Genomic DNA, 12,257 nt, shown 5'->3' on the forward strand with positions numbered 1-12,257 from the left:
TTTTACTAGGAATGACGAAAAAAAAAAACAAGCTTATGAGAAAAGTTCAAGGATTTACAACGGTCATCTTTATAAAGCATCTATATAAAGAAGTTTGAAAACCTAAAGGGAGAGAGATAACAATCATTATAAAACATTCATGTGATTTTCTTTGTGTAACCTTGTACTTAAAGTGGTTGTATCATGTCTTATCAGTAAAATGAAACAACAATGGTTTTTTAGCTTTAACTTTGTGTTTTTGCTTGAAGCTTGAAGATATTTTGTTGTACAAGATACTTTATTCTTTAAACCTAGAAAGACTTTGTTATTCAAAGAATACTTGTGTAGTTACTTCAAGAGGCAAGTCAAAAAATACTTAAGTTGAGTCAAAAGTGACTTATGAAAGAATACCTATATCTTTGCATAGATAGTGAAACTTGATTGGATTGATCAAGAACTAGACTTAATTTTGCTGGTTGAGAAGAACGATTATAAAAATATTTTTTGTTCTTCATCTTCACTTTTAATGTTTATATATTACTTCCTTGTTTTGAAAAAATGTTGAAATTTTTATTGACACTGTTCAACTTTCTTTCTAGTATTTCTCTTTTCTACACAATTTGTATCTCTCATTCTATTGTATTCAAGTTGTTTTTAAAATTTAAAAGATAAAGAGATAATGCTTAAAATTTAAATTTATTAAGTAAATGATCAATTTATACTTACTATCCTATTAGTTTGTGAAACTAAAATAAATTGAAATAAGTCTTTGAAAACAATATCCTATTAGTGGTCAATTTTATAGACTTAAATGAAACTCTTAAAAAAAATTGAGGAACTTATTTAAGTTTTTTCTTCAAATTAAGGAACTAATACAATTGTGAGTTACAATTTTAAATATTAAATTAGTTATTTATATAAAATTTATTTATTTTACACAAAAATAAATATTCTAAATTTTAGATGAATGGCAAAAAAAAATAAAAATAATACTACGTACTAAATCAAAACTCGTACTAAAAAGTCTTAAAACTATATTTAAATTTAAGCTAATTTACATGCTTAGCAATTATAGACAAGTGAAATTAAGACGTAGAAAAAAGAACCGAAATGAAAACATGGCGTTAGCCGTTAGGGCTTTGTGGAGAGTGAGAAAGAGTTGCAGAGGAAACCCTCAGTTCTTCTTCAATCCACACCCTTCCTCTTTCTGCAAACATGCACAATCAAATTCCTATTCAATTTCAAATTCAAATTTAAATTCCCTTCTTCACAAATTGCTTCACGTCCCAAATTCACACATCAAAACGACGCTGGATCAGGAAATGGCTTCCATTCAAAGCTCTCAACCTTGTTGGGACTTCCTTGTTACCTCTCTCTCCCCTTCTTCTTCCCACAAAGCTCGATTGGTACTTTTACTAATCTTTTTTTTTCTGTTTCTTTTCCATTTCGTCAATTTTTTTTTTTTAATTATATTGATTGATATTTGATATCAAGAAAATAAGGTTGGCATTGCAAATCCCAATTTTGTCTATGCATAATTTTTTTTTCATTTTTCATTTTTATTATATTACCCACAAGTTATAAAATGGGAAATTGGTGCTTTTAACAAATTTTAATATGAATTAAGGGATTTGCTAACAGTCTACTTTTTATTTTTTATTTTTTTTATTAAAAGAGTATTTTAATGAGTTATAACTTGAATTCAATTTTATTAAAATATTCTAATGTACCAATAAGGTCCGGCATAGTTGGTAGAAAACTGGGTTGCTTGAGCATGTTGTGAGAGGTACAATTTTTGGTTGTGTATGGGGAAGACTCTGTTGGGTGAAGCAAAATCTCTTTTGGTGATCTACACTTCGAAAGAAATTAATTTCTGACTATTGATTGGAGACAAAAAAATTACTCAAGTGTATTTTGCTTAAATACTTTTTTTGAGAAAAAAAAATGAGTATATGCTAGCAAGTCTGAGATTTTTTTGGGTCTAAACCATAGGTACACTCCACTAGAGACAATCTTATTTGAGCTGGATACAACCTTTATTATGGGCGGCAAAGCTCTCAGTCAAGAAAGATTTGCTAATGTACATTCATTTATTTTTAAGGAACATATTTAATAAGTTATAACTTCAATTTTATTAAAATACATACAAGGTGAAGTTTGCAAAAAATATTTATAAAAAAATAAAATTAAATAAGTGGTTGTTGTGTATGTTAGTAAGTCAATAATAATTTTATGTTAAGAGGAGAATATCCACTTGTGTGTTCATGATTTCTAATGGAGATTAGTTACTGCTTTCACTGGTAGATACTTCGTACCAATATCAGTTTCCAAAAAAAAAAACAAATATTTTAGTAAGTGAATAAGAATTTGTTATTGTATTTCCATTTATTTTAAAAAAATAATTTTTCAACAAGTTATAATTTTGCTTTTGTTAAAATCAAGTCAAAAGGTAAAATTTCTTAGATACTTCTTTTAAAACTCAAGTGAGAGTATATGTCAGCAAACTTCGTTTTTGTGTATGTGTAATGTGGTTTTAGTCTCTCAATTAAGTGACCAACTATATTTGGTGGATGGACTACAGAGACTATGATGATCAAATCAATATTCTCACTTATATTATTTTTGAATGGTCAGGTTTTGGAATGGATTTTGGAGAAGATGCTGAAAGAAAATGAGAAAGACCATGATCTCTTCTCTGAACTCATCTTTCTATGTGAAAAGGTGAAGGATGTGATGCTAGGAATGCGTGTGTTTAGTTCTATGGAGGCTACTGGAGTTAAACCCACTTCCATGGTTTTCAATTCCCTTATAAGTGTTTGTTTGTCTTCCAATGATGTTGTTACAGCAGTTAGTTTATTTGAGATCATGCAGAGTTCAGAGAGCTATAAACCTGATTTTCACACATATAACATCTTCATTTCAGCATTTTCCAAGTCAGGGAATGTTGATGCCATGTTAGCTTGGTACTCGGCGAAAAAGGCTGCTGGACTTGGTCCTGATCTTCAAATGTATGAATCCCTCGTATCAGGCTGTGTTAATTCTAGAAGGTTTGAGATTGCTGACAGAATTTTTGAAGAAATGATGATTTCTGGAATTGTACCTAGTGCATCAATACTGGAGAGTATGCTTAATGGGATTTGCAAGCAAAAGAGATTGGAACGAGCGGTGGAGTTTTTCAAGTTTGTGATAGATTCTGGATGGGAAATGAATGAGAACATGACTGATAAGTTAGTAGCACTGTATCATCAACAAGGGAAAGTTGAAGATATGGAGGAGCTACTTGAAACAATGACGAAGCCCTGTGTAATTACTGCTGGTGTTATAGCGCGAATTCATTGTGCAATTGTGAGAATGTATGCCATGTTAGATAGATTGGATGATGTAGAGTTTGCTGTGGGGAGAATGCTTAAACAAGGGCTGTCATTCACCAGCGCAGATGATGTTGAAAAGGTAATCTGTTCATACTTTAGAAGGGAAGCTTATGATAGGCTAGACGTATTCTTGGAATGTTTAAAGAGTTGCTTTGTGCTTAAGAAACCAACTTATGATTTGTTGATATCTGGCTATAGAAGAGCACAATTGCTTGAAAAAGTAGATAGAGTGATGGAAGATATGAAATCAGCTGGATTAGCATAATGGAATGTGTGATGATGACTCATAGCATGTTTAGATTCACATCATTTTTGGTAGTATGTGGCTCAGTGAAACAACAATTAGTGCTTTTGCATCAATTTTGATATGATTCTTACTTAAATGTTGATTATGGACGTGGAACCCAACATGCACTCTTATGAGATCTATTCAGCTCCATGACATTTACACTAAGCAGCAATCTAGTGTTGTTAGCACTTAGCAGCCAGTGAATATACCATCAAATGAATTTTAGAAGTTCACAATGTCATTTCTCTAGCAAGCTAACAATTGAGGACGAGTTATTTGGTCAAATTAAGGCTTCTGTATAATTGATCCAGGCCAGGCAAATTTCACTGTCAATGTGACTTCAAGATCCTCTTGTATTGTGTTTTTTCTTTTGGGGCGATTAGAGATTTCACATTTCTATGGCAAAACCGAAATAAATATTGATGGAGCAAAATTCTACATTGATTATATACGTTAACCCATGTAGCTGGATGTTTTGACATACAAAATTCATTGAACCTCGACATTATCTGGTCATCTTATGAAATTTGAGATGCTTATTCTAGTCATGGTATTTTCTATTAGTGATATTTATATGAAAAGTTTATACAATTATACTCAGATGGGAGGCTAAAAACAAAGTACAGCGAAGATCCAAACGGGAGCTGAACTTGTTTATTACTTAGAAAGAGTTTTTCTACTTATCATCATCTTATCTAGTTCCAAAAAAAATTGTTTTGAAATAAAGAATATTTGTAGTCTCTAAAAAAGACCTGAATTTTTTATGGTTGTCTCCCGTAGGAGACGAATCCCTGTTGTTGGATTTTGCTAAACAATGTCGTAGAGTCAAAAAGGTTTCTTAATTGGTACTTAAGGGAAGAATTAAAATGTAAAATTGAATTGCTATTTAAAAGTATAAATAAATACTAATATCAGCATATTTTATTTTTAGAGGGACTAATTTAATATAAAAAATTGATGATTAAAATCAAATTTAAAAATTTTCAGGGGAATTAAAAGTTTTTTTTTTTTAAAAAGCATTTTTAACTTCAAAAGATTTTTTTTTAATGCTTAGATATCGGAATTATTAACCGAAAGGATAGTATCTTAGCAACGTTTAGGGTGATTTTTAGTTAAAAGTTTCGACTCAAATGAATTTATACCGTCCAATACCTGCAGTACATTTTAGAATTTGACGCATTATGTCAGCAAAAAAAGTGAAATTTAGCTCCCACTCAATCATAAAGGGCATGGGAAGAAATTTTACTTTAGATGTGGAAGGATATCTACCCTCAAAATAAGAAAATTTTATTTTACTCGTATAAATTCCCATCGCTCTATCTAATATACAAAATATACTCGGAAAATAAGCTTGCTCAAATAAGCAATTAGAACAAATTGGGTTGCATCATTAGAGTTGGTGACAAATGTATGTAAAGAACTAACGGTTACTTCCCCAAATAAAAGTGATGTGTGGAGTCCACTAGAATTGTATTATTTCAAGAAATAATTGTTTCAGTTGTACAAAATAAAGTTATAAAAGGTAACGTGTCTTCATAATAATCAAATAAAATTTATAAACAATAAAATCATTCTATATTAACAAGTTGACATGTCTTGAATAGCCTATCCGAGATAAATAATTCTTCTTTGACAACTGCTTGAAAAAAACTTAAAAAAAATAAAGTAATTATTTTTTATAAGTTCATTTTTCTCAAAATAAACCGAACCGAAAAAATCAGTCCTAAATTCATTTTCCAGTGCATAAAGATATTCTGCAAGTGACAATTAGAGTAATACATTTTGAGGCAGACAAATCATTCAAATGAAGTTTCCCTCTCCCATCATATAGTAATAGGAATGGAGGGTTAGGGACACAAAACACAAGGTTTTAGTTCTGAACCTGTTACTATCATTGTAATTCTTACTGATAAAATAAAAAAAAAATAAAAAAAAACTAGTACTAGATATTAGTAAAATTTGAATATAGACAAACCCTTTGCAAGCAAACAAGGCTTTCAATTTATTCAATGGAAAAAGGTGTCAACTTGTATTCAAGATGAAAATCATTAATGATATCATGTGAAGGCAATTTCATCACTTTCAGAAACTCAATTCTGAAACTCTAGATGGTGTTTACAAGCAATCTAAACCAGTCAATTGTTTTTTTTTTTTTCCAAGATGAACTTCCAACCACTGGCAACTCCACAAATAAATTGAGAAAGTGTTACTTCAAAGGAAGAAATGATTTCAACCATTGTTTCCATTGAGCATCCTGTTGTTGCTCAACCCAAGACAAGAAACAGCTATCCAACAAGCAGAAGAAGTTGACATAAAGGAGCTGATACCTTACTGGTATAAACCGAAAATTCGCAACCTGAACAACTGGCCATATGCCCCCTTCTAAAACAAAGGCTGGCAGAAAATCTCTCTTCACATCTTCTTTGATTTGAGGAACACTCTTTCCAGTAGAAAAACCCATGTATGTAAAAAACACAAGTAAATCCAATGGTCCAAAGAGAAACCCATCAACCACAACTTTGGTTGCAACAAAGCGGACCGAATTCGGTTTGAGCATAAGTCTCAATCTTATAAACCGATCCAAACCTTCGTACCTAAATAATAAATGCAAAAGATAAAGGAGAGTTGTTAAGTTGATTACATAATAGATACAATTTGCCAATGCCCCCCATCCCCCATAAGAAAAAAGCAAACATAATAGCATACACATGTGTAAAGACTTTCCTTTTCTGATTCGCCATTGTTAAAGGACTGTTTTGTTTGAGTGAATACTCTGTGTTTTCACTTTTAAGACAGGTCCCTTGAATTACATGTATAAAAAAAATTAAATCTATTGAATTCTGTGTGCAAGGCATCAAGCTTAAAATCAAGTTCGTAAAAAAATTTAATAATAGTGAAAATGACATTTTTTCATTTTCAATTTTGAACTTCTTTTAAGACATTTTCAAAGAAAACATTTTCTAAAATTAAAAGTGAACACATTTTCGTGCTTATTTTCTATTTTCTTTGAAAATGTTAATAGAAAACGATGAAACCAAATAAGTCCTTAAGTATCATCTGGTTTGACAAAATTCACTAGTTTTATAGAACACAGTGAAAACGGTAGATGAAAACAGAAACAATAAAATGTTTTCTCTGTTTCACACACTTTTAAAAGCAACAAACAATGGAAACAAGGTGACATTTTTTTGAAATTAAAAATGAAAGCAAAACATTTTCTAAAACCAAACAGTCTTCTAGATGTCCCACTCAACTAGAAATATGATCAAAGTAATTTTTATAAGACTTCAGAATGATCCCCAGCTGATGAGAAGGTGCTGCTGATCAGACAATGAATGCTACACAAGTAACACATACAAAGTTTAAATCCTTTCTTTTTGGTTGGAGACCAGGAAGAGATTCTCTCGAGTGGTAAAAAAAAACTTGAGATTCTGGAGTGTTAAGATCTCCCCGTCAAATCTTTTAAACCTCCACTTTATAATAAAAATATATTATATTCATTGTTTTTTTGAATAGCTAGGATCTCATCCAGTGAAAATATCACTGGAGAGAATCCACTCCCGTTGGATCTCATGCATCCAGAATCCAAAATAAAACTCTTGCCCCTAAGAAGATGAGAGGACCATATCACTTTATTCCTAATTCATCAGGCAGTATGGTATAATAAAAATGATTACACACGAATAAGAAGTGTCAACGTCCTTTAAATTGATTTGCAACATTGGTATTGGAACTCAGAAATATGTTTCTTCAATAGCAGTTATTGTCTACTCCTCGAAATAACTAACCATGATGGTAGTCAGCCACAACTGTAGCATCCCAATACTACTATCTCATGGAAGATGGAACTATATAACTTCTACTAATGAGGGCGGCAAAAACATAATAACACAATCATTTTTTGGATAAAAATCTGTGTTTAATATTGTAAACAACAAAATTGACAACTGGATTTTTTAAGTAACTAAAACAACTTTCAAATCCTTCACGTAAACTAACTCAGATCCAGAATCCGTGAATCAGCAAAGAAATCCTCGCACAATAGAAGTGTCAATAAACAACATAGAAATAAAATTTATAAAAAGGTCATGCTTTTACCAGTAGTGGCCAACAGGGCCAACAAATCCTAACCCAAACAAGCTGGTCGTAGACACCCGTTTCCAGTTGATCTTGAATTCCTTTTTCTCATCCTGTGAGAGATTGCCATCAAACAAGAGAAATCAGCTAGTTAGATGGACATGTGTACTAAGAATAAAGTGTCAAATCATATACTATGTGAACTAAATTGTTTAAAATTACCACCAAAATGTGTTTGTAACTTGGTATTATATTTGCTAAAGTCAGAGAAAGAAAGCAAAGATACAACACATGGTTTACTGACAATGTTGCCAATATCAAACTCTAAAATGCATGTCCTTTTCAGATGGACCCTAACCAGGAAACAAGATAACATTACAAGTATTTCCCATCTCACTATTTTGAAGAAATAAATAAGTGAAATTTCCCATCTGTAATCACCAAACAAACGACATTTTCCATGCAATTTTAAAATTGACAATTTTTTAGCAGCATTAACAAAGCTTTCATTTCGCTACCCCTCTTTTTATGGTTCAAGTGCAAAACTAACTAAAGGTATGTTTCGAATTCAATGGATGAAGCTCATGGAATGATAAGGAATGGCACAACAATTTGTATAAAATGTGTGTTTGGGAGTTTTTCAAAAGAAATGTAAAGGAAAGGGAGAGACAACAAGACCCCTCCTCTTGCCATTCATAACCCCAATTCTGTGCCTTTGAACTGGGGAGTCAAGGAGAGAATGCCATGCCATGCGGCGGGCGATCCTTCCATCCTTCATGAAAAGACAAAACCAACTTCAATAATTACTCATCCCCAGGAGTCCCAATTGCATTCCAAAGCTAAAACCATAGCTGCATTTTCCCAGAATTTTCCATAACATCCGTAATCACAACAAAACCACAATTTAAAACTAACCTCCATTCTCTTTACTCTCCCAAAAACACCCACCCTAAGCATGCAATCCAGCCAATTCACATGCCATACAAAAATTTCATCCACAAAACCCACCGACGCCCACAAAACGGCTCTTCAAGACAATGACCACCAACACAAGCCACAAATCAAGCACACCCATTTGCCTAAACAACACCACACAGTGTAGGGAAAATCCTTCCACCAAAACAACCACAAATCCCTCCCTTCACTCCCTCATTCATTCATTCCACATGCAATTGCCACACACATACTCACACAATCCCAAACCCTTCTAATTTTGACAACAAGGCCACACACCAAACCATGATCACTCCTCCCAAAACCCACACACACACACACACACCCATTATCCCAAAAACAAAATCTTTGAAGGCAACAATACAAACACAACACAAATAACAAGAATACCTCATCTATTGTGACATGGGTCTTGGCAGTGTAGTGGGTAACTGCCTGAGCAGCTATGTCACCAGCACCCCAAATCAAGCCAGAGCTGATGACCTGTGTCTTAACAGGGTGAACCGCCAAGCAATTCTGGTACCATTTCCACAACTTGAGCATGTCTAAATAAAAACAACGATTCCCGACAACAACAACAACAACAACCGCTATTTATTGATGATCATGGAAAATTTCGTAACCCCTTTTCTCTGTTGGGGGATTTATTCAAATGGGTGTGGCATTTAGAGGGAAAAAATGAATCTTTTTTGGCGGTGGAAGAAGAATGGCACTTATTTATGGGGTTTTGTTTTTCTCTAATGTCATTCTCCAGGAATGAAAAGAACAGAAGAAAGAAATGAACTTTGGTTTTGTTTTGGTGAAGATGGGGATGGATGTAAGAATGAGAAATTGGGTCTTTCGGTTTGACATTTCGCCAATTCAAAGGGGTATTATGGAAAATTCCGGGAATAGGGAAGGGTAAAACTGTACTTTGCTGGTTACGTTTTCTGGGCCTGGGCTGGGTTAAAGATGGTCTCCGTTTTCTTCTCATTTTCTCTCCTTACTTCTTTTTGAATGTGTAAAAAACACTAAATGCTTATCATTAAAATATGGATAAAATTTAGCTCCAATTTCTTAAGTGATTCTTTGATTAGAGTTCAAGATTTATCTCGATGATATGCATAAATATATATTAATAAAATTTATATTAAATATGCTTACATAATATCAAGGTGAAACTTTGATAAAAAATAATATCAATTGCACCTAAGAAATTATATTTAAATTTTATGTTTAAAATATTATTACTTGGTTTCACCTAATATACAATATTACTACCTCATTTTTATTTACGAGACTCAATTTAGAATAATTATATATTTTTTTTTATATAAAACACAATTCGTAATATTTGATGTATAAATTATTTTTAAAGTAAAATATATTTTCTTAATTTGATGAAATATATTGATTATAAACTCTTCAAAAACATATATTTAAAAATTTTAGGAGAGTAAACACTTTTAAGAGATAAATTTTAAATAATAACGGTAATTTTGGAAAAAAATATACAAAATAGCTTTGAAAAAATATAAAAATAGAACAATTTAATATTATCAACTAGATTAATTATTTTTCTTAATATCAGTGAAAAGTATTTTGATACTTAACCACGAAGGTAGTAAAGTCTTTTTATACACTTAAAATTATAGTAATGAAGAGGTTTTGTGACTGTTTTCTAAACTACGCACACTTTTTCTTAGTTAACTGTACTAATTTTTTTATAATATATATATATATATATATATATATATATATATATATATATATATATATATATATATATATCACGACTTCACATTTATCAAATATCTTTCATTAAATGTAATATTATTCCTTCGAGTATGATAAACAAAATTCTTTTTTTAAATATTTAATAAGTTGATTACCAATTAATCAAACTCGAAATCACTAATTAAATTGTAACAATCTTGAATCAGTTGTCCATGTATTAATAGTGTAAAAAGAATTTATAATATTTTATAATTATAAATTATTATATTTGATAAATTTGTTAAATTTTTCCATAATTATATTAAAAGTTATATTTATCATAAGTGGTCAAAAATAAAAAATGGACTCCTATTTTTCTCATTTATGTAATTGTCTCGAGTCACTAAAATCTAGGTTGATGAAATCCTGTCTCACATAGATCCGCAAATTCTTAAAGGCTAGTTAAGTAATTGTGTTTGGGTAAATGTGATTGTGACAAATTTGTTGCCAATTTGAATTTATATGTTAACTTTCTAAGTGGGAAAAATCGACATTCCCAATATAGTGGAGTTTAAAAAAAATGAAAGAGTATTTTGAATTTATATGTTAACTTTCTAAGTGGGAAAAATCGACAATCCCAATACAGTGGAGTTTAAAAAAAATGAAAGAGTGTTTTCGATCTTCTTCCACTTTGTTTTAGTAAAAATTAAAGTTTTGAAAGAGTTTTTTTGTTCGCTCTTGGAATATCCATCGCTAATAGCAGTGGCTAATCTTCTCGCTATATTGGAAGCACCTCAAATAGTGGGATAGCTAGCCCTAAAATTTAACACGACTGCATACACAAGGCAAGATTAAAATTTTAATTTTAAGATACATTAAATACTCTTCAATAATTAAAATTTTAAAATTAAGTAATAAATTACTTTCAGTAGACAATAGTAATTTTAGAATAATAGTTAAAAAAATAAGAGGTTATACAAAAAATATTTTATTTCTAATGATATTGATATTTCTTTAGATGGAAAATATCATGTTTTGATTTACTTTAGTTATAGGAAAAAAATTACTTCTTTATTTTTAAGTTTCTTAGAAGTATTTTGATTATATATTTTCTAAAATGATCGAATACACATGATGTAAAAGCAAAATCTCATGAATAGTAACGCAAAATGATTATTAACCCATTATATTTATACACAACTCATATCATATTTAAGTAGTTAGGTCTAAATGAGTACCATTTCAACACCCATTTGTAGAGCTTATTTGAATAGTTGACAAGCATCAACCCTTTCTGCCTATATAACTATACACGTGAGGAAAAGAATATAGTAAACATTTGGGAGCTTTTTGAACTAAATGTTATTCATAGGATTTCCAAAATTAATAGTTTGTGAGACATTCTTTGGGACATTGAGAGATGAAATCTTCAGTTGATTTCGTTCTTTGTCCCTCAAGGTCAATCCACAATTAGGAAGATCTCATGGCTATCTTTATGGGACGATTTATTACCGAAAATGTTTTGTAGACCACTAAATACGACAAAAAAACACCTAAATGACACCCATAGAACATATTTACTATGTTGACTCGTTATGATGACATGAGGTGCAATTTTATTAAAGGTAAATTATAAGATAAAATTCAAATTTCATTAAAGGAAAAAGATGAATCGAGAAAGAAACTTAGGTGTGGGAAGAAGCTCGAATTCTTTCAACGAAGATTGTTCAAGGCTTGCACACATGAGTTGGTGTTTTTCGTGAAGTTTAACTTGAAGATGGTTGCCTACTATGTCAAACTAACTACGTGTGTGCAAGGAATATAGGAAGAGTTGGAGGCAAGGAAACAAAGAGGAAACCTAAGCATGAAAGAAAGTGCGAAGTTTCAAACAA

General features: G+C 31.1%; 2 protein-coding genes across 2 annotated transcripts; one reads left to right on the forward strand and one right to left on the reverse strand.

Moving 5' to 3' along the window:
• Positions 1-1,048: 1,048 nt before the first annotated feature.
• LOC109813006 (uncharacterized) lies at positions 1,049-4,187 on the forward strand. The gene is made up of 2 exons (XM_020377103.3): positions 1,049-1,385; positions 2,614-4,187. The coding sequence occupies exons 1-2, from the start codon at positions 1,098-1,100 to the stop codon at positions 3,613-3,615; spliced, it is 1,290 nt and encodes a 429-aa protein (XP_020232692.1). The 5' UTR covers positions 1,049-1,097; the 3' UTR covers positions 3,616-4,187.
• Positions 4,188-5,616: 1,429 nt separating this feature from the next.
• On the reverse strand, positions 5,617-9,507 carry LOC109812999 (uncharacterized). The gene is made up of 3 exons (XM_020377100.3): positions 9,061-9,507; positions 7,738-7,829; positions 5,617-6,233 (listed from the first exon to the last, which is right to left on the reverse strand). Exons 1-3 carry the CDS (start codon positions 9,211-9,213, stop codon positions 5,846-5,848), a joined length of 633 nt encoding a protein of 210 aa, XP_020232689.1. The 5' UTR covers positions 9,214-9,507; the 3' UTR covers positions 5,617-5,845.
• Positions 9,508-12,257: the final 2,750 nt, after the last annotated feature.

The sequence above is a fragment of the Cajanus cajan genome, chromosome 9 (genome assembly GCF_000230855.2).
Source record: "Cajanus cajan strain Asha chromosome 9, NIPB_CcT2T_4, whole genome shotgun sequence".
NCBI classification, from domain to species: domain Eukaryota; kingdom Viridiplantae; phylum Streptophyta; class Magnoliopsida; order Fabales; family Fabaceae; genus Cajanus; species Cajanus cajan.